At 61.6% G+C, this 22,702-nt stretch overlaps 1 protein-coding gene across 4 annotated transcripts in view; it reads left to right on the forward strand.

Moving 5' to 3' along the window:
• Window positions 1-7,656: 7,656 nt before the first annotated feature.
• The window catches only part of KCNIP2 (potassium voltage-gated channel interacting protein 2), a 45,436-nt gene continuing 30,390 nt past the window's right edge, over window positions 7,657-22,702 (forward strand). For 3 of the 4 annotated variants that reach the window (XM_074159188.1, XM_074159191.1, XM_074159193.1), the window contains exon 1: window positions 7,657-7,729. In XM_074159188.1, coding sequence (XP_074015289.1) covers window positions 7,657-7,729 — 73 coding nt within the window. Of the gene's footprint in view, window positions 7,730-10,525; window positions 10,623-22,702 lie in introns of those variants that run through there. The other variant, XM_074159189.1, reaches the window with a different exon arrangement.

Consider the following 22,702-nt stretch of genomic DNA (forward strand, 5'->3'; position numbering starts at 1 on the left):
CAGGAGCGGGGACGACCAGAGCCCTGAGTCTCCCATGCAGCGGCCAGAGAGCAGGATGCACCTTCGCCCGCCTGCTCTGTTTGGTTCACAAACATCTTTTGTTTTGCTTTTATGGCCTGGGGGCCATATCTCTGTAGGGTTGAGCTGCCCTACGAGAGGAAATGGGTACAAACTTGAATATAAGAAACTCCATCTAAACATGAGGAGGAACTTCTTTCCTGTGAGGGTGGCAGAGCCCTGGAAGAGGCTGCCCAGAGAGGTGGTGGAGTCTCCTTCTCTGGAGACATTCAAACCCCACCTGGACACGTTCCTGTGGGACCTGCTGTGGGTGGCCCTGCTTTGGCAGGGGGTTGGACTAGATGATCTCCAGAGGTCCCTTCCAACTCCATATCATTCTGGGATTCTACCCTCCACATCAGCCTCTCCTGGTACCCCTTGGGGCACTTTTCTCTCCCTGCCTGAAGAATCACACGCTCTTCCCCTGCCCTGGGGTCCTGCCGGGCTGTTGCATGGTGGTTGTCAGGAGGAGAAGCCTGCTGTCACCTGGAGAGCTATCTCCTAGACAACGCTTGTGCAGGGGATCGGCCCCGGTGTGCGCCTCCCCACGCTTCCCTCTTGGGATGGAGCCGGTGTCCCGCCTGCCACACGGCGGGCAGAGGGAGATGCTGTGACCCTGCCGAGTCCCGGCTGCCGTGGCGTGTGTCGGGGCTGGTGTGTGGCCAGCAGTCTGCCGTAGGATTTATGGCTGGCTCTTGGCACCGGCAGGCAGCTCTCCATCTCGGTGTCAGCACCAACGCCTCCTGGATATTTATTCTCATCTCTGTTTCTCTGGGCTTGTAGGGATGAGCAAGGGCCACATCCTGGGTTGTACTGGACGGAGGCTTGTCCCCGTGGAGGTGGTGGTGGGGTTTTTTGGCAAATTGGCCGTTGCAGTAACGTGAAAGGAAAGGGGGAAAGCCCAGCTTTGGGAGCTGCAGACATCCAAAGGGGCCAAGATAAAGATGGGCTTTTTCCCCTAAAACTTAACAGTGGAAATTAACTGATGCCTTTGGTGGCATTTTCCAGGGGAAGACAGACAGAAAAATAAATGAAGAATGAAAGTCAGAGCCAGGAGGCTGGAGAAGGGCTGTTGAAGGTCTATGGGACCCGGCCTTCCCTGGGGCTGCTGAGAGCCCGTGGTGCTGGTCAGAGCCCTGGTTCTCCCCACTGCAGCATGGTGTGGGTCAGATCAGGGGGACGCTAGACAAGCACAGAGGTGACCCCAAATAGATGGGACAGGCAGCAACACCCTTGGGGGAGCATCGCTGGATGCTTTCCTCACTCCTGTTGTCTTGTCCCCATCCTGGAGGGCCAGGAGAAGTGTGTGGCCCTGGCCCCCGCGGGAGCAGCCACTGTGGCTCCATGCTGTGCTCCCCTCTCCCAGCTCCGTGGCTGCCGGAGCGAGGGCTGGGCCATGCTCCGCAGCCTCCGCTCTCCCGCGCTGTCCCTCCAGGGCTAATTGAATCATGTGGCTGGAAATTGAATCCAATTGAATAGATTAAATGAGCCGGGCTTGCCGCTCGCTGCAGCGCAGCTCAGAGCCTTGCCAGGATGCTGCCAGAGGCTGGGAGCTCCCGGGAGTCCCGTGGGGGCACGAAGGGGCTGGGGAGGCTGCAGGGAGACGGGCACCCACCCACTGGGCTGGGCTCTTCCCTTGTGACAGAGGAACCCTCAACCATTTCTTGGTGACGTGCAGCCTGGCTGGTCCCAGGGCCCACAGGTCACTCTGCTACAGGCATGCACAGGTTGAGTTTTGCTTGTTTCCTCTCTGAAGCAATTAGTGACCAATTAGCTGGAGCCTCCCTCATCCAGGGTTCAACCAGGGCCCTCCCAGCAGCGTACAGGGGCGAGGATGCTCTAATGACCCGTGGCAGCCATGGCTGTGCCCTGTGCCTCCGAGCCAGTTGCTCTCCCAGCGTAGGCAGGTGATGCTCCAGCAGCAGAGGTCTATGTCACCTCAGCCCCCGTGCCCTGGTTTTGGCCCCTCTGCTGTGGCCATTGCCAGAATGACAGGATGGGATGGGATGGGATGGGATGGGATGGGATGGGCAGCAGAGTGCTGAGACCACGGTCACAGCATGGACATCCCCTCCCGGGGAGGTGAGCTCAGGCACGGGGCCCTGCCCTAACAAAGCAGGAGGTCGTGTGTCCACAGCGTGGGCTCGCTGATGACAGAGATGCACACCCGTTTTCATAGCGGATCTGAGCTGCTGAAAGGGCCCCTGATGCGGCACCCAGCGTGGCGTAAGTGGAGGCTGGAAATCGTATCTGTTTCCTCTTTAAATAAAAGCTGAGCCCACAGGCACCGAGCACACAAACGCTTGTGAGATGCTCTGTAATGCTGGGAGGGCCGGTGTGACTTGGGGCACCTCATTCCCTGAACCCGGGGGTGCTCCGGTCCACTCTCCACTCTCTAAAACGAGTGCTTTTCTTCACCCAGATTTTGCATCTGTTATGCAGAAGTGGCAGAGAAATGTTCAGGGTGGGCACAGAGTCCCTCCCCAGCCCATGCAGCGGCTGGAGCTGTGCCGGGGCGTCCCTCCTGGCTGGAGGCGTGGGCAGAGGCAGGTGACCAGCTTTCGAGGATGCAGAGTGTGATGCAAAGTCCTTTCTTCCCTCCTGCACGCCCAGATTTCTCCCCCCTGCTGGTTTGCATTTGACAGAGGAGGTTCCCTGTCTCCTGCAGCATTCCTGTCTGCAGGGCTCACCCAGCAGCTTGCAGGGAGCTGTTTCTCCGCTAGCTTTGCAAGGTTTTCAGCAGCTGAAATTCCCCCCCCCTCCAGATCTGAATTTCACAGTGGCTCCCACCTACCCGTGTGTCTCTGCAGGGTGGGTTAAGAGGTGGGAGCAGCCCTCCCCTGTGTGTGTCCTGGGTTATGTCCTGCTGGGGCATCACCTCCCCGGGACCTGCTGGTCTGCTGCAGCTGCTCCCCCAGTCCTCCGGACCCCCAGGCCTGCAGAAACCAAGGGGCTCCTCCAGGTCTCATGCCATCCAGATTGATTTCCTCTGAGGATGCAGTAAATATTGTGGCTTATTCCCAAATGAGGCCACTTGCCCTGCCTGGAGCCCCCTCAGCCCCTTGCACGGCCACTACCACCCCTCCTCTGGGCAGGGGGCTGCGTGGGAGGGGAATAGCCCCCGGTGCCGAGCTGCTCATCTCCATCTAAGGCTGCTGTTCGCTCGCGTTTTGGCAAGGGGTGAAACCGCCTTAAGGAGCTCCCGTTTCTGCCCTCTGCTCCTGGAACCAGCCCCTGGGTGCTGTGTCCCGTATCCCAGCCTGGGAGCTGGCGGGAGCCCCCTCTGTGGGGGGAGCAGAGCTGTCCCTCACCGCCCAGCGTAAATCTGAGCCCAGCGGCACCAGGCGACCACAGCCAAAATAAGATTAATGGCATCTGCTGAGAGCACGTCCTGAGGACTGCTATTGATGACCATGGCTTTAAAATACTGTTAACAGTGGATAAAGCACCATGATTTAGAGCACTCGGCAATTACATCTCTGTTTGAAATTTCCTAAAGATAGGATCAGACTCCCAAGTCCTGCTCTCTGCTTTTCCGATAGAATTAATAAGAATGGAGATATGCAATTAGACAACGCGCGGGCTGGTAGGGCAGATCGATGCCTTGTGGTTACCTAATGAAGTGTTAAATTGTGACTTTCCTTCTCCCCGTCCCCCTACAACAGCTGCATCGGGTCTGCTTGCAGAGGGCTTGCAGGGTTTGTTCCGGGGGGAGGGCCCCCCGCGCCCCTCAACCCCAGCCCAGTTGGGGTGGGGACCCCAGCACTCCTGCCTCCTTTTCCAGGCTCTCCTTGCTTCTGTGGATGGGAGCAGTTTGGGATCATCGTGGGCTTTGTGTCGAGCCCGGGTTTTTCAGCAGGGCTGGTGGGGACACACGCAGCAGCAGCTGAGAGCGGGCTGCTGCCTCCGGAGCCGGGAGGGGTCCCGGCGGGAAGCTGGAGGCATAGGTGGCCCCCATATTGCAAGGTGGGTGTCCTGGAGAGGAGCGGGGACGGTTGTGGGTGGGCTCAGCTTGGTCCAGCCTGGGTCTGGATGAGGCTGGCGGCAGCCTGGCACAGCTCTGCCCGTGGCCGGGCTCTGCATCCAGCGCTCCGGGCAGCACCGGAGCATCCCCAAACTTGTTCCCTTCCCCAGTTACTCCTGGCAAGGCTGCGCTGGCCGCACACTCACCTGGGGACAAAGAAGTGTCCTGAACAGTGTGTCCCCACACACACCTCCCGGCCCCTCTCACCCGGCTCAGAAGTGTCCCCGACGGCGGCTCCGCTGCCCCGGGAGCAGCGTTAATCCCGTGCAGATGTCCTTTATGGAAGTGCTGCCACCGCTGACAGGGTGACGGATGGGCCACTTAGGGAATGTGCCTCGCGCTCGGGCTGATGTGAATGGGCGATTTCCATCACGGAGAGGGTGGATGGGTGATCCCGGGGACACCCTGCCTCCGAGAGACACACAGCCTGGAGTGCACCTCAGGTTGCAGCACCCTTTGTGCCCCCCCCCCCCCCCATCTCGCCTCCCTCCTTGTCTCTTGCTTGTCCCCCTGTTTTTCATCCCGGTCCCCCCTCACTCCTGGCTGTGCCAAGCCCTGGGGCAGGTTTACGTGGCCCTGTTTCCCCTGTGGCTCTCTGCTGCTCTCCCAGAGATGAGCTCAGGGACCCGGGTGCTTCCACAGGTTCCCTGCCCACCCCAGCAGGCTGGATCTGGCCACCTGCCTGTCCTCCGAGCTTCCCTGGCCCTGGCCGTTGAGGTATGGGCTTCATGGTGAGCTGTGGAGCTCATGTTGCTGTGGAGCTCCCATTTGCTGTGGAGCCTTCTTGGCCAGCTGGGGCACTGCCCTCCCTCCCAGTTGCCCCTTGTAACTGGGATCTGGGCTCGCAGGAGCCACTGGAGCTCTTCCCATCCTCTGGAAACAGTTAATCCAGCATCATCTACAGGAGCACAGACCACCAGCCCTGCCTGCAGATGGCTCCTGCCCACCCCGGACCTGCTGATTGCTCTCGTGGTGGAAGTGGCCAGCGGCAGCAGGACTGTGTGAGGCACGAGAGCCTGGATTAAAGCCTCGGATGCCACTTCGGTGATTTTCCCCAGCCTGGCCCGGCCTTTCTGCATCTTCCGCACGTCCCAGTGAGACGTGCCGCAAAGGATGTTCTCTGCACTCTGCTGTGACTTTGCCACCGTGCCCGTCCCTGGCCAGACACGATTACCAAGGCGTCTCTGCGCACAGTGCACCCACTGCAGGGCCCTTGCCTGGGTCTGGGTGGGTGGGCAGAGACCAGACCCGTTCCTGCAGCAGAAAGGCGGCAGCAGCAGCAGCAGGCGGCAGGGGGCTGCTCCCACCCCGGTACCCTGCAGCCCCCAGCTCCCAGCGCCCAGAGGAACATTTAAGGGAGGACGTTGCGTTTTTCCGAGCAGAGAAAGGCTCAAAGGCTGTGAATCCTGGCAGGGTGCCCAGCCCTCGTGTCTGCTAAGGAAAGGAGCTGTGACCAGCAAGCGAGCGAGCTGTATCCCCCCTTTTCTACACTGTGGGGAGGGTGGACTGTGCCAGCCTGGCCGCGGGGCCGCCCCATCCTACCCCGTGGTACCCACCAACCCACCCAACTTTCCCCCCCTCTTCCCAGCCTGGCAAAGCATCTCTCGTTTGCCTGCAGGAGCACTTAGCTGGGATAAAAATAGCCATGTTTGCCTCCCAATGGACCAGGGATGGCAGAAGGTGAAAACTTCCCCTGTGCAGCTCTGCTGGGCCTGCCACATCCCTGCCAGCAGGATGGACACGCAGGCTGCTGGAAATGGGGCAGGTCAGCCTGGGCACCACTCACACAGCCCTGCGGAGCGAGGCTGCCTCCTTGGGACACTGCTGCTCCCCAGGGGCTGCCAAGAAGGTGTGGCCGAGGATGCGATGGAGAGGATGGAGTAAGGAGGATTGGAAGGGCAAGGAGCAGCAGGATGCACAAACCCAGGAGCACAGGGGTTCCCTGGGCTGGCCAGGCTCTGGCTAAGTGGAGGGGGCATTGCCAGAGTTTCTCTCCCAAGAGTTTCTCTCCAGCCAGGCTGCGTGCACAGGCTCTGCGGCAGTGGCCGGGCCATGGGGAGGGCCAGGGGAATGTGTTTAGTTCTTTGAGCATTTCTCCACTGCGTTTCCCTCGCTAAATGGCTCTTATTTTTAGATCCAGGCAGTTGCTAAGCATCGCTGCCTCGCTAAGGCGGCTTCTTTCATGGCTTGACACCAAAGCACGCTGACAACACGCTGCCGTGTGAGTGTGGCCCTCCCTCCTCGCTGCTCTGGATTCCCTTTCTGCCCTGCAGCTCCCGTGGGCTGGGACTGGGACAGGGAGGGGATGCTTTTCCTCCCTCCCCAGCTCCTGATCCCCTCTATCTGTCTGCATAGATCAGAGGACGAAGGGAGAAGAGGTGGGGAACTCGGGGATCTGGGCAGCCCCCAATATGTGCCCAGGACCCCCTGGCAGAATGCAAACAGGCAGCACACGGGCAGCAGCGTGACAAAAGTCTTTGGCTTTGCCTGTGGGGGGGACTCTCCAGCACAGTTCACATCCCCTGGGGTGGCATCACGCACAGATGGCAGCAAACAACTGGGGGCACCAGTGGGACCTCCAGCCCCCAGCGCCAGATGTACCGGTGGGGCTGTGAGCTCTGCTCTTGGCAGCACTGTGCCCCTGGAAGCCCCCGCTGAGCTGTGCTGCTCCTTCACCCCTTCCCCAGGGCTGCAGGAGATGGGGGAAAAATCCTGCTGAAGGCTGCAGCCCTGCATGGGAAACCTGGGCTCGTGGATGGGGGGGGATGCGGGAAGGGGGGGACCTGTTTCTGTGCTTGGCTGCAAGCAGGTGGACTTGGGCCACTGTCCCCCGCACCCCAGATTCTGCTCTGTCTCTTGACCGCTGCACGTCCCCTCTGCCCCGACCGATTTCCCATCCGGCTTCTCCCCAGAGGGGGATGTAGCACCTCCCGGGCTGGGCAGAGCTGGGGGCCCCCTCCCCCTGTAGCTTCTTGGAGTCCCAAGGCACAGCCCGGCATGGGGACCGACACGGAGGGCTTGGGGGGGCCCTCGCTCCCCTGCAGCAGGCTGTGGGGGTCTGCGATCCCCCTGGTGCTCCATGCCTTCTCCATCCCCATTGCCTGCTCCATCCCTGCCCGGTTACTGACCCCCGGGGCTGCCCCAAACCGCCGGAGCCCCCACCTCGGTGCAGCCCGGAGCAGCTCCCTCCCTGCCTCTTCCCCGGAGCACCCCTCCCCGCCGCCGGAGACAGCCCGCCCCCGGCCGTGCCTCAGTTTCCCCGCGGCGTAGAGCGGCGGGGCCGGGCCGGCGGCTCCCGGGAGGAGGCGGGGAAGGACGGGAGGGAGGGGGCGGCCGTGCCCAGCCCCGGCGGCGGCGGCGGCGGCGGCGGGGAACGGGGCGGCTGCGCGCTCCTGCCTGCCGTACCGAGCCGTACCGAGCCGAGCTCCCCGGCACCGCCGACCCCTTCCTGCTGCCGCGGTGAGTACCGCGGGCGGCGGGGCGGGGGGAGGCGGCGGGCGCGGGCCCCCCCTGCCCGGCGGCGGAGCCCGTTCGCCCCGTCGCGGTTCCCCCCCGCCGCTCGACGGGGCGGGAAGATGCGGAGCAAGGGCAGGAAGGAGAGCCTGTCCGACTCCCGCGACCTGGACGGCTCCTACGACCAGCTCACGGGTGAGTGCCGCCCGCCGGGGAAGGTGCAGCAGCCGCTCGGGTCCACGGCGCGGGGGCGGCCCCCGGGAACCCCGACCCGGCTCCGGGCACCCCGGCCCGCCCGCTTCCAGACCCGGCTGAGCCCTCGACCCCTGCCCGCCCCGCTTCGCCGCACGCCTTGCCCGGGAAGCTGGGGGTGGCCGCGACCCCGGCGCTGGAGCAGGGGGACAGACCCGGGCCCGGGGGGGGCGAATGCTCTGGGGGGGGGGGGGGGGTGGTTAGAGTCGGACTCAGTCGGGTGGAGGTTGCCCCCGAGGCAGGTTTGCCGGGAAAAGGGCCCCGCCGGCGGGTGGGATGCTCGAATGGCTTTTGGCCTCCCCCAAGCTCACCCTCCCTCACCGCTGCCCCTCGGGACACCGGGGTTTGGCGCTGGGCTCTCTCTGCCGTGTCTTGGACCCTCCACTGCACCCTGGGGTGGCACGGCAGCACTCCGGCAGCAGGTTCCCCTGGGAACAGAGAGGATCGCCCCGCTCCACAAACCCCAGCAGCACCACAGAGCCTGGTGTCTTCTCCACCTGTCACCCAGTGTCCCCAGAGCATCTCCAGAGATGCTCTGCCCCTCAGGATAGGGTGGCCATGGTACAGGGTGATCAAATATGACCCAGCTGTGACCCTACTGCATCCCCCTCCATCCCTTGCCCCAGCAGGGAATTGCCTGGCTTCTCACATCCCACCACAACATCCATCCATCCATCCATCGACCGGGACCTGACACCCCCTCATTCCCCCCTGTCTGGTAGCAAAGCAACTGGGCAGGAGCAGGTGACAGCACTCCTTCTTCCACGTGCTCTCCAAAACCTGTCCCCTTTCAGGGCCTCCCTCGCAGGAGCTGTGAAATGGGGCAGCAGTTCCCGCCTGCCTCCCGGGACCCACGGCGGAGCCCAACCTGTCCGTAGCCGGTGGGGTTGGGTGCCCTCGTGCCGCAGGCACTGGGGTGTGTGCACAGGCAGCTCCCCCGAGTCCTGGCGGTGCTTTTTTCTGCCACCGTCTGGAGTGGATTTCAGGCTTTGCTCTGGAATTTCCAGGAATCGGTGGTAGCGGGGCAGGACCCCTGCTCTGCTTTCCCGAGCAGCCCCACGCGTGGGAAACGCTGCTTGCTGCCTGCCCAAACGTGCTGCAGGGAAGATATTTTTGAGCTGTGTAGGAACTTGGAACCCACACACAACTTTTGGTTTCTCCGGTAACTTTAAAATGTCCATATGGATTTAAATCAAACCGAGGTTAAAAATAAATTCCAGTCTCTCTGAGGCTGAGACCTTTTATGCCTGGGCTTATCCCTGAGCCCCGTCGGGCAGCGGGAAACCGGGCAGAGGGGGGGGCCGTGCCGCTGCGCCAGCCCCTGCCCGCGGGGATGGGGCTGCTGGGAGGCCTCTGGGGAATAAGGCTGGAAATATCTGCCCCATTTCCCAACGTGGGAAACGAAGGCTCTGGGTGGGCACGTCACTCATTTGCCATCTCTGTCAGGTCGCTGACCCGCCAGGGCAGAGCCGGTGGTAACGCCGGGTGCCCGGGGAGGGAGCTGGTCCTGGTGGCACTGATTTCCCCCACATTGGCTGAATGCGCCAAAGCCATCCCTCCCTGTGAAGGGAAAGTTGTTTTTCTCCCAGAAAGAGCGTGAAAGTGATGCAGTCAGGAGGAGAGGGGATGCAGACTTAGGTCTGGGGAGGGTTTAGTAGTTCAAGCCCCTGTCTGCTAACCTGGCCTAGGCTCTCCCAGTTCCCCGGGGATGTGGTGAGGAACTGGGACCCCTGTGGGACCGTAGAGAAGCCCTGGCGTGGAGCTGGCAGTTCCAGTGTGGGCTCAGCCTCTCTCTCCAGATGGGAGGGTCTCTGCCGGCACCCACTGTTTGGTAGGTCAGCCCTGCTTGGGGACAAGCATGGGCAGTTTGGGATGTTTCTGCAGCTTTGGGGACCCCCATCCATCAGGATCTATCAGGGTCTGGGGGACATCTGCCATGCAAGAGCTGTTAACTGAGAGATGATTCGATGTCAGGTGATGCGACAGTCCCATGGCAGCTCCAGCGATTGCTGGTGTGCACGGGGACAGCACTTGGTCCCGCTGCCTCTCCCTCACTCCCCAAAAACAGAGGTAGGGGCAATGAGACCCCCACCTATGCATGTCCAGAGAAGGGTTAACAATACCCCCTTCCAAAAGAAGGAGATGGGCTAAGGGGAAGTGGGACCCCCAGCCATGCACAGGTTAGAATCCCCCCCATACCTTCCTCAGTAACACATTGATTTTTAAATTTAAAGAGCTGCTGAAAATGGGGGTGCAGTGACAGCCCCCCCAAAACAGCCCCACTCCCCTGTGACATCTCCAGTGGATCCCAGACACCCTGGTCCCCGGCCAGAGCATCTGTGGGCTGTGCGGGCGTGCGGCACGTGGATGTGTGTGTGAGAGGCGAGAGCGCCCGAGTGAATGAAAGCTGCCTGCGTGTGAGCAGCGGGAAGAGCAGGCACCGGCTCCCTGTGCCGGGGAACCCTGCCTGCGCCTGGCCCCGCTGCGGCGGCGTGGGGCCAGGGCAGGCACCGGCCGTGCCCGGCTGCTGAGCCTCGGTGCCCACCTGGGTGTTAAGGAGAGAAACGTTTAGGTTACGCCAATAGGAAATTAAACCGGTCCATTTCTGGGGTATTTAGATGACGCTAGCGAGAAATAAAAGCCATCCATAAATCACATTATTCCTCCAGCCCTCTTAATGACAGGAGTGATTAGTGTGCAAGCAGAGCCTGGAGCCAGTGTCTCGGGACTGCTCTGGACATGGCCCTCGGTGCGGGAGAAATGGGACCCCGGTGTCGCTTTGCCCTGAGGAGTGCAGGTACCGCGTCCCTGGCCCCGAATCCCGGCAGCACAAGAGGCAAGGGGGGCTCGGAGGCGGCTTTCCCTCCCGCCCGCTGCTCCGCAGGGGTGTGCAGGCAGCGGGGCTGTCCCAGCCCCAGTTGGGTGGCCCAGGGCCCCATCTCACACCGTGGGACAAGCCTGTCCCAGCCGTGCTGTGTTCTGTATGCAGGACGGCGTGTGCCAGCACTGGGCCAACACCCGGGCTGTTTGGGGTGGGTCAAACCCCCTAGCTGCATTTTGGAAGGATGAAGGCTTCACCTTCAGGGCTATTGGTCCACCAGAAGGGGTTAGGAGGCTCACCTTTCACCCCTGCTTTTTCACTCCTGCTTTCTCCCTCCCGTTGTCATGTTGTGGGGTCTGCAGCTTTGCTCCACCCCAAAGGCAGCCGCAGCGTTTGCAGTGGGTGAACAATTGCTATAGAGACCATCTGCAGAGCTTTGGGATCCTCCTGCCTCCTGAGGCACAGCTGCTGGGTGGGGACTCCCTAACTCTTAGCCCTTTGAGCAGCCCACCCAGTGAGATGAAAACCGTAGGTACCAGCAAGTGCAGCATCTTGCCTGAGCTCTTCTCCCTACCTGAAGGGAGGGTGTTTCGAAGGCATCTCTCCTGGTGGCAGCAAGAGAGAAGGAGGGACGGGGCCGAGTGGGCCCCTGCAAACACACTGAGGGCACAACGGGTCAGTGGGGTTGGCAGAAGGGGAGCGGGAGCCGAGCTCTGGTCCCTGATGCGGGGTAAAGCCGAAGAGCCGTGCCCAGGGGATGTGTCTGCTGCAGGCGGGTACCAGGTGATGGGCAGATCTAGGGCTGCGCCAGGGGCTTGTTCTGCTGCCGGCAAACCCGGCGGCTCCGTTGTGGCTGCTCGCAGCCCGTGATCAGCCAGGCGGGAGGAAAAGCTCTACAAGCTTGCTGTAGCGTAGGACTTCCACCTGCAAGGGGTCTAATTTATTTCCCAGGCTGTGGAGGGGGTGGGAGGGAGGTCAGTACTAGCTTGTCCCAAATCATAGTGTGTGTTGGGGGAAGTGCTGGGATCTGCAGCTGGAGGATGGAGTGATGGAGCCAAGGTGGTGGGAGTGAGGGCAGGAGGCAGGCAGGGGCCGGACGGGTGCCTGGTTGCGAGTGTGTGTGTCAGGTTGTGTGCTGTGGCGGTGCCTGCCTGCTGGGGTGGATCCTGGGGAGGGGGACTGAGATGGGGACTGTGCCCGAGACCATGGCAGCACCTCGCCCATGCCCAGAAGAAAGCTCCTTCTCTTGCCCAGTTGCTTCTTCGAGCAGCACAGGAGCACCCCTGCATGCACGGCCCTGCACGGGTCTGGCAGGGCCATCTGCCTGCGTCCCTGTGGCCAGCAGCACGCATGGGTTGTCCCCTCCTCCTAGAAGCAGTCCCCAGGAGAGATGACACACGTCGACATCCTTTCCCCAGGGGGGGGTCCAGCCCACGGGAACCAAGTGTGCTGCCTGTCCCCCTGCTCCCCCGCTAACCTGCCTCTTCTGCGCTGTTGCTGCAGCCCCACATGTCCCCCCGCTCCGCCTGCCGCTTCTGCTCCTGCTGCCCACAGCCCGGTGGTGAGGCTGGGCTGGAAGCTGGGCTGACCCTCAAGCCAGGTCCCCAAGGTCCCCAGGAGGCTCCCAGTCAGGGTGGGGTATGGTGGGGAAAGGGCTCCCATTTGTGTGCTGGGGTTGGGGGGGGCTGCTGTGGGTTCCCCTCTGTGCCGAAGCGCCCTGCCCTCGATGGATGCTGCACCTTCCCGGGGTGATGGGAGCGTTGCCTGACTCTGCCTCGTCTCTGTCTGCTGTCCCCCCCTCTCCGGCATCTGTACCCCTCTGCCTCTTCCCTCTTTGCTGTCCTGGCTTGTCTGCAGCCCTTCGATGCCGAGGAGCCCCCTCTCGCAGGGTGTTGTGGCCTCTCCTGACCGACTGGAGGCTGAGAACCTGCCAGTGGGGAGGTGGGATGCTGCTCTGAGCCCACCCTGGGACAAAGCCGCATGCGGGGCAGGGGACATGGGGATGATGCTACTGGGTACTGCTGCCCGCGGGCAGGTTGGATTTTGCTGGTGGAGAGGCCAGAGCTGAGGTTTTGGCAGCCGCTGCTGCATCCCCGCAGGCAGAGGCCGGTCAGAGCTCGCGGGGAATTGGTGGCACAGGATTAATTGACAGGAAGTTCGTGGGTTTGGTTGGGGCAGTTTAAAGGGCTGATTTCTGCAGATGCTGATGCATAATTCATGGGCTGTCGCAACTTCGGCCAAGGTGTGCAGCTCCTGCTGCGCAGGGCTGGCGATGCACGGGCAGGGAGGGGTTTGCTCTTTCGCCATCCACGGAGAAGAGTTTTTCCCCGCGGCTGGCTGTGTCGCAGCAGCAGATGATGTCTGGACTCAGTGGTGCTGCTTTCCTGTTATGTGCTGTGCTGGGACCAGTTGGCCCCAAGGATTTGGGAGCCGGGACAGAAGGAGATCTGGGGGGGAGGTAAGCAGAGCTGGTCACTGAACGGGCTCTGCTTTCCCCTGGGCTGTGTCAGGTCCGTGCATCCTGGCTGGAGCTGAGCCTCGTGCTCTTGCCTTGCAGCTGGGGCATCAGAGGGTCACACCAGCCCCGAAGGACAGGAGAGACCCCATTAGTGCAGCTGCCCTCCCCCTCCCTTGCTGGCTCTGTTCATTAGCGGTGTTTTCATTAGGAGAAGTGGTTTGGTTTTGTTTAAGCCAAATTGCTGTGCTTGGGAGATGATAAATCCATCTGCTGGCAAATCGCTCTCCTGCCACCGGGATGGATCCCAGCCTGGGCTTTAATCGTGTTGCAGATGAATGAGCCTCTAGTGAAATGAATCTCCCTGCCGTGCCCTGCCGGGGGGGGGGGCTGAGCCGGGCGGCGTGCCTCCCCCACACCACGGTGAGGGGCTCTGCCTTGGGGTGGGGGGTCAAAATCCTCTGCTAAAGGTTTGTGGAGCCCTGGGGTGGTTATTGCCAAGCAAGTGAACTGCTGGGGCTGGTGCAGGCAGCTTCGCTGGGAGCCAAGAGGGAGAGAAGCCCTTTTCCATGGGACGGGGGCTGCGGGTGGGTGCAAGGGGTCCTGTTCAAACCACTGTCTGTGCCAGGGTGCTCTGCTGGCAGCCGGGGCTGGGTGGGTACCATGCCATGGGGGTGAGGGGCAGGACGGTGCATGGGACAGGGCTGGGGATGGGATGCAGGGGGTGGAGCATCCCCACTCTCAGCGATACTCTACCGATCAGCTTTGCAAAGGGGATGTGGCAGCAGGGCTGTGCGGGGCAGGAGGCTCTTACCGGGATCCTCCCGTTCCTGAGCTGCTGTGGCTCTGGCTGTTTCTGGTTTTTAAGTAAATTTGCTTTCTGCTTCAAATGCAAATGGATGGGTGCAGCCCCCCTGGGGAGCGGTGTGAGTAATTATCTTGTTTGGAAACAAGGAGCCCTGTGGGAGGGGAGCTGGGGTCGGGATGGCTGCTGTGTTCAACGGGAGCTGCTGGGGAGAGGGGGACTCTCACCTTTGTCACCTCTGAATTTGGGTCTTCTCTAACGTTTCCTCTCTGGTCCCAAGAGGGTGAGTCACCTATGGACGCTCCTGGGTGGAAGTGTCATACACACGCATGTGTGTGCCCACGCTCCCGTGGCATCCTGCCTCCCCTGCCTGTGGCTGACAGCAGTCCCCAGGCCTCACCTCCGTCTGGCTCTAGGTGACTCCGCCTAGAGTTTTGGCAGGAGCCACCCAGCTTTTGAACCTTTCGGGTCGAGATCCCTCCTGTTCGTGCAGCTGGTGCCCCTGTGGACCCCAGGACAGTGTTAGTGTTGCTGCTGGGGGCTCTGGTATGCAGCAACAGGGTTGGTGTCCCATCCATGCTGCTCCTACACAACCCAGCTGGGGACATCAGGGACCTGGGGTTGGTCGAGGTCTGAGGGACACACAAAAAGGTGCCCCAGCTCTGAGCACAGCTACTGTGGTGCCCATCTGATTCCTGTTGCAGCTCCATCTGCAGCAAATGTGTGTGTGTGGGGACGACTGTGCCCTGTGCGAGGGGAGGGCACTGTGCACCTCTGCGTGCAGAGGAGCCCGATCCGTCCTCTGCTTAGAGAGCCCTGGGATGTACCTGGGACCAGCTGGTGGCTTTGTCCTGGGTGGGAGAGAGTGATGTGGTGTCTGGCTGGCCCACTGGGAGGTCCGACAAGGACAGTGCTGCAGCAGCAGTGGTGCCAGGGGGCAGGCAGAGGATGCTCAGAGCCCTGAGGGTGTGTATCAGGCTGGCAGTGGAGATGGATGGTTTCGCCTGCGGTCCCTCTCCCGGGAGCAGGTCAGAGACAGTGATGGAGTGATTAACTCCGCAGACGGGCTGGTAGCATGAATCCACTGCCCCGAGTCTGCCTTGCGGAGATGGAGGGACTGACTGGGCAGGAGAGGACCCCCCTGGGCTGTCCTGCTGTCCCTGTGACCCACCACCTGTGGCAGTGACATTCCTGCTGGGAAGGGGCTTGACAGCCTGAACCAGAGGGGGGTTTCTTGGCAAGATGCTACCATGAGAGAGTGGCAGGCCCCTGTCCCTGAGCCTCCGTGGGGCAGAAAGGGGGACCCTGCTCCTGGCTCCAAGCACTGACCCTGGCAGCAGGGCTGGGATGGACCGGCTCCCTCATCTGCCCTCTTCCCGTCACCAAAGCCACGCATTTGGACACCAAAAAAGCACTTTCTGGGGATGGAGCACTGCTGACAGTCTGATCAGGATCTGGGTGACAGGGAAGAGGGTTTCCAGGGTGTCTCCCTTGGCCCTGCTTTCTCCCTTGCCCTGGCTGGGGAAGGAGCAGCCCTGTGGAATGCAGGGAGGCACTGGCGAACTCCTGCATCCTTGGGTCACCTCAGACCCAGCAGGAGCTGGGGGAGAGCTGGCTGCCTGCTCTCACCCGGTTACTGTGGCCCATCCAGCCGTGGCAGGATGAAATGAGAGCTGGCCTGCTCGCTAACGAGATTAGACAGGCGAGCCACCGCTCCTGGCCCGTGCGGTTAATCGCTCCTTCCTAGATTGATTTTTTTTTTTAAATTGTGTTGCTTACAGAAAGCCCCTGAATGGGTTTAAAGGCAATAATCCACCCAGCCCTCCGTCACCGCAAGGGTCCCCCGAGGGCTACTCGGCAGTGGGTTGTTGAAGTCCCCGCTGTGTCTCTGGTGTCCACAGGAGGTCACTGGCCAGGCTGGCTGACCCTTGACAGCTCTTGATTTACTCCGGGAAGAAATATTGATGAATTTTTCATTGTGTGTTTTAGCCAAGCCTCCTGGAGGTGAGGGAGAAGGGAGAGGGTCAGGCACTGGTCTCTGTGTTGCAGCCTGTGTGATAGGTCCCCTCCGCCCCCCCCACTCCTGCCCCAGGGGCTGTGGCAGGTGCCTGCACACCCTGCCCATCCTGCTGTGCTCCTGGGGGCATGCTGGAGTTGGGGGTCTGGCAGTAGTGCACAGCACCCCCAGCTCTGATTGCATCTGCATGGGGTCTCGGCTCCCTGTGTGACCCCGGAGTGGGGAGGGATGGCTGCTGGCACTGGGTTTTGGGGTCACAGCACAGGTCGGTGAGTGGGCGCAAGGCTTGGGCAGTATAGGCAGGGATGCTGGAATATGCTGTGGTTAGGGCTGATCCTGCTGTCCCTTGGGAATGCCTCAGCCCTCCCCTGGATGGTGGGATCTGCCCTTAAGTACGTCTTTTTCCTCCCCCCCCTGCCCCAATTCTCCTTCCAGAAGTTGCATCTTCTGAGCCCAGCCCCTGCCCTGCGCCGCTCGTGCTGACCCAAACAAATTTCCCCTGGCGCCTGCCCTCCCCGCTCGCCTCCCCTCCGCCGTGCAAAGTGAGTCACTCCCAGGCACCGGGAATCATTCATGTCATTTCCCCCTTTGCCGCAAAGTCATTAATGCGAGTGGAATAATTTGTTGCGTAACGGCGAGGATCAGCGGGAGCGCTGCTCTGGCAGGTGATGCTTGGCCCTGGCTCCCTGCTGCCCCAGCCGCTGCTGCCCCGGGAGAGGGAAGCTCGGTGGGATCGCCTGCTGGGAGCATCCCAGGTCTTGCTGGGGTTGTGCTCCCGCAGCCATGCTGTGCTGGCAGCGATGGTGTCAGCTCCCTGAGATATTTTCCTGAAAATGCCGAGTCCCGCCTGGACCTTGGCTGGGTGGGATGGACCTGTTTGTCATGGCCTCAGTGCCTGCTCATCCTCACACATCTCCTCCGAAAGGGGCTTGTCCCAACTGCTCCATGGTGACACGGGCAAGAATCGTCCCTTGCATTGATCAGGGGGTGTGTTGTGGCACCCTACATCCCTGCCTCAGCCCTGCCACGTGCTGTTCCAGCTCCCCTCAGCACCCCAAGCCGTGGGATTGCAAGCGCATCCCACCAGCAGCCAAATCCCTCCCGGCTTCTTGCTTCAGCGCCGGGGACCCCGAGGTGCCCCCCCTGGGGGGTGCAGGCTGTGCGGGACCCTGCACGGCTCAGGGCTCGGTGGCCCTGAAGAGCAGCTCTGCAACCGCTCGCGGCGAGGTCCCAGCCGGCTGCCGCTGCTGGCAATAGCAGACCCGTGCATGGGGTGCAAACCCACACACGGCCCGGGCTCCCTCCCGGGGACCTCACAGCCGAGCAGGGGACTGTCTGGAGGGGGGACTCGCTACCCTCACCCCCCCCCGCCCCAGCTCAGGACTGCAGGTGCAGGGAGCCTTTGCTGGAGTGATGCTCGCTGTGGTTGTGGCAGATGAGGTCTCTTCCTCTGCTCGGCGAGGTGGGAGAAGGGCAGGGAAGAGTGCTTTAGGCGTTAAAAGACATCACGTAGGCTGCCCCCCTGCCCAGGGTTAATTTCCTTCTATCCCACGCTCGGCCGGGCATTAATTTAAAGATGCTGCAATGGGAGAGGGGGAGCCTAAGAGGATTGGGCTGAGAGCAGGAGGATTTAGCGAAGGGAAGGGACGTGCCTGGGGCTGGGGGCTGCACAGGGGACAGCAGCGTCCCACAGCACAGGATGGGCAGGAGGGAGGAGGTGGCCGTGCACCCCTCAGGACTGAGCCACCCCAGTGTGTCCCAGCTGTGACTGCAGTGGTGCCTGCTGGCTCCCACCAGCACCTGGAAGGGGACATGGGGGTGAAATTCTCCTCATCCCCAGGGACAGCACCTCTGCCGGGCAGCGGGGCAGGGAGGGGGCTGTGGGTTGCTTGCTCGCACCGTGGTTGTGTCCCGGGTCTCACTCCAGCCCTTGCTGTGCATGGGAAACAGGGCAGAAGTTTCAAACCCAAGCATGGAGGAACCCAGCGGATGGGCATCGTGCCCCTCCGGGGTGCCACATCCCAGTGGGGACTTTGTCCCCTTGCTCCATCTGGGCAGTGGGGCCCCATGGTGCTGAGGGCTGCCCCGGAGCAGCGCGGGGATGGAGGAGATGCTGTTTAATATTTCAAAGCGACTCATCGAAAACCTGCTGCTCCCGGGGACTGGGTCAGACCCAGCATCCCTGGGAAGGGGCCAGGATTGGGGCCAGCCCAGCCTGCTGGGAGCTGGAGCGGGGGGGCTCTTGGGACCACATCCATCCAGGCAAAGGAGCCTTTTCCCCTTTACTTCCCCGCAGATCCGAGGGTCCCGCCTCTGCCCTGGGCCACAGCTCCCTGGGGCAGGGACGTGGGTCCTGAGGGCCCGTGGTGGCTCCCCAGCCCCAGGCCACCCCGTGCCTCCCTCGGCACTGTTTGTTTTCTCAGCCTGCTCTGCTGTAATTACAACCCGCTGTCACTCTCCGGATAATACGTCTTTCCTTTTATCACTGCTTAATTAAATAACTGTGGGGAAGTGAGGGGCTGGTAACCCCTTGTTTGCCGGCGTGAACAACCCAGTGGCGCTGGGGAGGTCTCTCAGGCAGGCAGAGGATGGGGAGGGCTGTGCCCTGGCTCAGGGGGCATGGGTGAATGGGGGGTGCCTGTGTGCCCCTGAGAGGGATGAAGCACTGATTTTGTTGTTCATGGCACAGCATCTCTGGCACAGACGTTTCCAGACCATCCCTGAGGAGGTGCCCTGGATGCAACCGTTGTGGTCCTGTCTGTAATTCTGCCCTCGGCTCGGAGCCATGCCCGCTGCCAGGCCAGGAGGAGTGTGCGGGCAGGGTGCCCACAGCCAGGCCAGACACCTCTGCCCACAATTAGTTGGTGCTAATGAGCGCCCCTGGCAGCTGCTGCTGGGTCAGTGAGCTCTGACTGAATATCTGCCAGGCACTCCTCCCGTGGGGCCGGACGCGTGGGTCCCGCTCCCTGCTTGGCAGAGTATCCTCCATTGTGCCATTGGTCCTCAGCGTGGACACGGCTCCCTCTGCTCTCTCTCCATCCCTTCCCTCATCCCTCTGCTGTCTCTACACCTTTGTGCCTTCCCCACGAGGCTGGTCCCAGTTTGGGCACCGGCAGCGGTGCACCTCCAGGTGCTGCCCCCATGATCGCTCCCCTGGGTGCCCCTTTCTCCCCATCCCAGCCACCCTGCAAGGTGCTGTAGCACCAGGAATGGTGGCTACAGTGTCCTTAGGAGCAGGATGTGGCCCTGTTTAAAAACGCATGGGGAGGGGCGGTTGAAGCGCTCCCCAGAGCACTGCCTGTCCTGCCGTGATGGATTGGAGAAAGGTCTGATCTGACGGGATTTCCATCTCCCTGAGACAAAGCGCTGGCCTGAGCTGTGGCAGGGCAGCCTAGCCCCGGCCAGGGATTGATGAACGTCCCCAAACTGTCGCCAAGCCCTGAGGTTTGTGTTTGCCTGCAGCGAGGAACCAGGTCTCTGCAGATGCAATCCCCTCCCTCATGGTGCCGAATCCCCATGCACCGAGCACTTGCCGTTGGTTGTGCAAGCAGCGTCTCAGTGTCGGTCTCACGGAGGGTGGGGACAGCTTTTTGCGTTGGCGATGAGATGTACGTGTGGCTGGGGTAGACTGGAAAAAGTCCCCCATTTGGGGACTGGCCTCCTGGAGCAGCCCTGGGTGTCAGAGACCTGGCTTGGAAACGATCGGTCTGGGGATGGGGAGGTTTTGGGGGCACTCTGGGGGTTCATGGCAGGATGCTGTGTGGAGAGGAGCCCCCTGTCCACACAGGGGTTGCGTGCAGGCAGGGGACCGTGGGGTGATGTGGGATGCCTCTCACCTCAGTGCGCTGCCTGCCCTGGATTTCCAGCTCAGGAGTGGCTTTGCACAGATCAAAGCCTGGGGCATCTCTCATCTCAGCTTACCTGGGTCCCGCCTGCCCCCCAGCCCAGAGCGCGGGGGGATTTGGAGGTAATCCTTGCAGACTGGAAGCTGCTGGCTAATTTTAGCCAAGCCTCTCGCTTTGTGGGAACCACGGCGAATTGTCCCTGGAGCCCAGGCAGAGACGGTACAAATCTGCTGCTAATTAGACTTGAAAGTCCTCCCGTGAGCTCAGGCGCAGGATGGATATTTGATTATTAACATATTTATTTCTGAGCCTCTCAGCAGGTCTTGCACTGGGAGGCTGTACTCTCCCCCCGAGCGATTGCCAGGCACATTTTTTCCTATCAAGAGTGCTTGGGGGCTGGGGGGGGAGGGAGGGGGGCACTGGGCTGTTGGGCTCTGTGTGCTCATTTTTGGGGGTGTCTCATAAAGGTGTGTGGAAAAGATATCTTGCTGATGCTGGGGAGGTCCCTGGCGGAAGTACAGTCCCCAGGGTCTGCTCTGTGCCTCCCCCATCCCCTCTGCCAGGAGGGATGCTCCTGAACCTCATGCCCAGGTGGGGAACTCAGGGATGTCTTTTCCCACTTGCTCCTGGGCCCGTTGGCTCCAGGCACTGGGCAGGCAGTGAGGAGGTGTGAGGATGACCCAGTGGTGCAGAGCTGGTGCTGAGCACCGCAGCCCAACACAAAGCTGCCTGCTATGGCACCCCCAGGGAGAGCATCCCTCCCTCCCGTGAAGGCAGACAAACTGTGATGGAAACACTGCCTCTGAAACAACCAAAAATAGCTTTCCTGTCCCCAAAATGTCAGTTTAAAAAGGCAGTCTCTGGGGGCACCCCTAGGCTGGCAGTGGGCTGAGCAAGTGCCCTGGAGATGCCGGGTGGGTGGCTGAGCCATCACTCGGGGTACCAGTGGGGAGAGGGTCAGTGCTGGCGAGGGGGCCTGGGCACGGAGCTGCCCAGTGTCTGGGGCTGAGGCTGGAGGGAGGGGCAGCGCTGACCTTGTGTGTCCCCCCAGCCAGGCCGTCACCCCTCCAGGGGCTTCAGGCCAGTGCCAGGGGCTGTTGGCACGGGGACAGGCGAGGAGCCGTGGATCGGGACACAGCCCCATCTCCAGACCCACTTTGCTCCCCCTCCCTCCCTGCCTTGTTGCTGCATCTCCCCAGGCGGGGAGGGTCCGAGTCAGGGAGCGGGGGGCAGGCGCCTTGTCGCAGAACCAGAGATATTAATAGCAGCAAATGCTCTCAGTGCCTTCAAGTCAAGTCTGTTTTGGGGGAGATTCCTGCCATTTGAAGTATGTTTCCCCTCCCCGGGATCCCTTGGGCGCCTTATCTCCCTCTCCCAGCTGTGCAGCCGGAGCATGCCGGAGCCCCTGGATAAGCCCTGGTGCTAATAGCCTTTCCCGTGCCGCTCAGCCTGGCAGCGTCTGGCTGGGTGATCGGGGGTGTCCCGCTGCCTGGCACGCAGGCAGCCCCATGCTGCCGGCACACCTGGGAGCCGAGGTTGCATCCCAGCCTGTCCCCGCTGCGCTTCCTCCTGTCACCGTGCCGAGCCAGAGCTGTCGGCGGCCGAGCGAGCGCTGATTGCAAGGAAATTAGCCTAGTGCCATCTCCCATTTATCGGAGCCCAACCTGTGCGTGATTGCACGGGGATTGTTAATTTGTCACCATCACTGTGGCTCGGCGCAGGGCGGTGAGTGTGGCGAGGCTGGAGGGGAGCGTGCCAGGGAGGGTGGGAAATGCAGCACCCTGCCGGGATGCTGAGGGCTATGCCCTCCCCTGGAGCAGATTTGGGAGCAGGGCTGGCATCATTTGTGGCCAGGCTGAGATTTTTCCCAACTTTGCAGTTCAGGAGACCCTGGTGAGGCTTGGAGTGGGAGCTGGGAAAGACCCAGGAGTGCGGGGTGCTGTGCTGTGGTTGGAAACCCTGGCTGATCCCCGTGGAGTGCTGTGGGCATGGAGCAGGGCGGGCATCCGAGGGGCAAAAATATTCTGATTCAGGATACGGAGGTGATGTGGCTGTATTGTGCCCAGTGCGAGCTGTGCACCCACAGACAGTGATGTCCCCACTTGCAAAAGCCGTGCTCTTTGGAGGTCCTGTGGCCGTGCTGCTCTACTGCCCAGTATGACCTGGGCACACACCAACAAGCTCAGAACCGGCCCCAGATGCTCCAGGCAGGCTGTGGTGTCCTTGCTTACTGCTGCTGTCTCCACGTGTCAGTCCTGTGACCAAGGCTGGGCTCAGCTCCTGGCTCATTGCCCTTCCCCGTGCCTCAGTTTCCCTGCAGATGTTGGTGCTAGTCTTTGTCTTTCCCTTTGCCCTTCCCTTTGCCGGGCAGGGAGGGGCTTGGGGTGCACCCCAGGAGCCTGGGTGGGAGGTGATGGAGCCTGTCCCTCCTGCTTTGTCCCCTCCTCCCCGCCTCTCACTACCTTGTGTGTGTGGGCGATTAATTATTCACGCCCCATTGTGGGGGGGAGAGTGGGGGGTGTCTGAGGCTGCCTGCGTGATGCCAATGGGGCTGACGTGCCGCTGAGCACAGAGAGCTTTTCTGTGTAAATCCCTGAAATATTTAGCAGAACTGACTTAAAAAATACAGCCTAGGAGGAGATACCGCCTCAGCGTAACCAGTAGGGCCATCATGGCGGGTGATGGGGATGATGGATGTACCAGGGTGGTCCCTGCAGGACTCCAGCCCTGGCCTTTGCCCGACACCCTCCACCCAAGTTGCTGGTGGAGCTTGTGTCTGTCTGTCTATCCGACCACCCATCTGTTGGGTCTTTCTGCTTGTCTCTGCCGTCAGATGGTGGGGGTGCCCCCATCCTTTCCCTGCATCGCAGTGGTGCTTTGGAGCCCGGTGCTGAGCTCAGCTCTCTGTCTGGGGCATGTCCCAGTCCCCAGCCCAGTGCCACCAGAGCCAGGCTGCTGCCCCATCACCCGCTG

Source organism: Numenius arquata, chromosome 15 (assembly GCF_964106895.1).
Source record: "Numenius arquata chromosome 15, bNumArq3.hap1.1, whole genome shotgun sequence".
Classification (NCBI taxonomy): Eukaryota; Metazoa; Chordata; class Aves; order Charadriiformes; family Scolopacidae; genus Numenius; species Numenius arquata.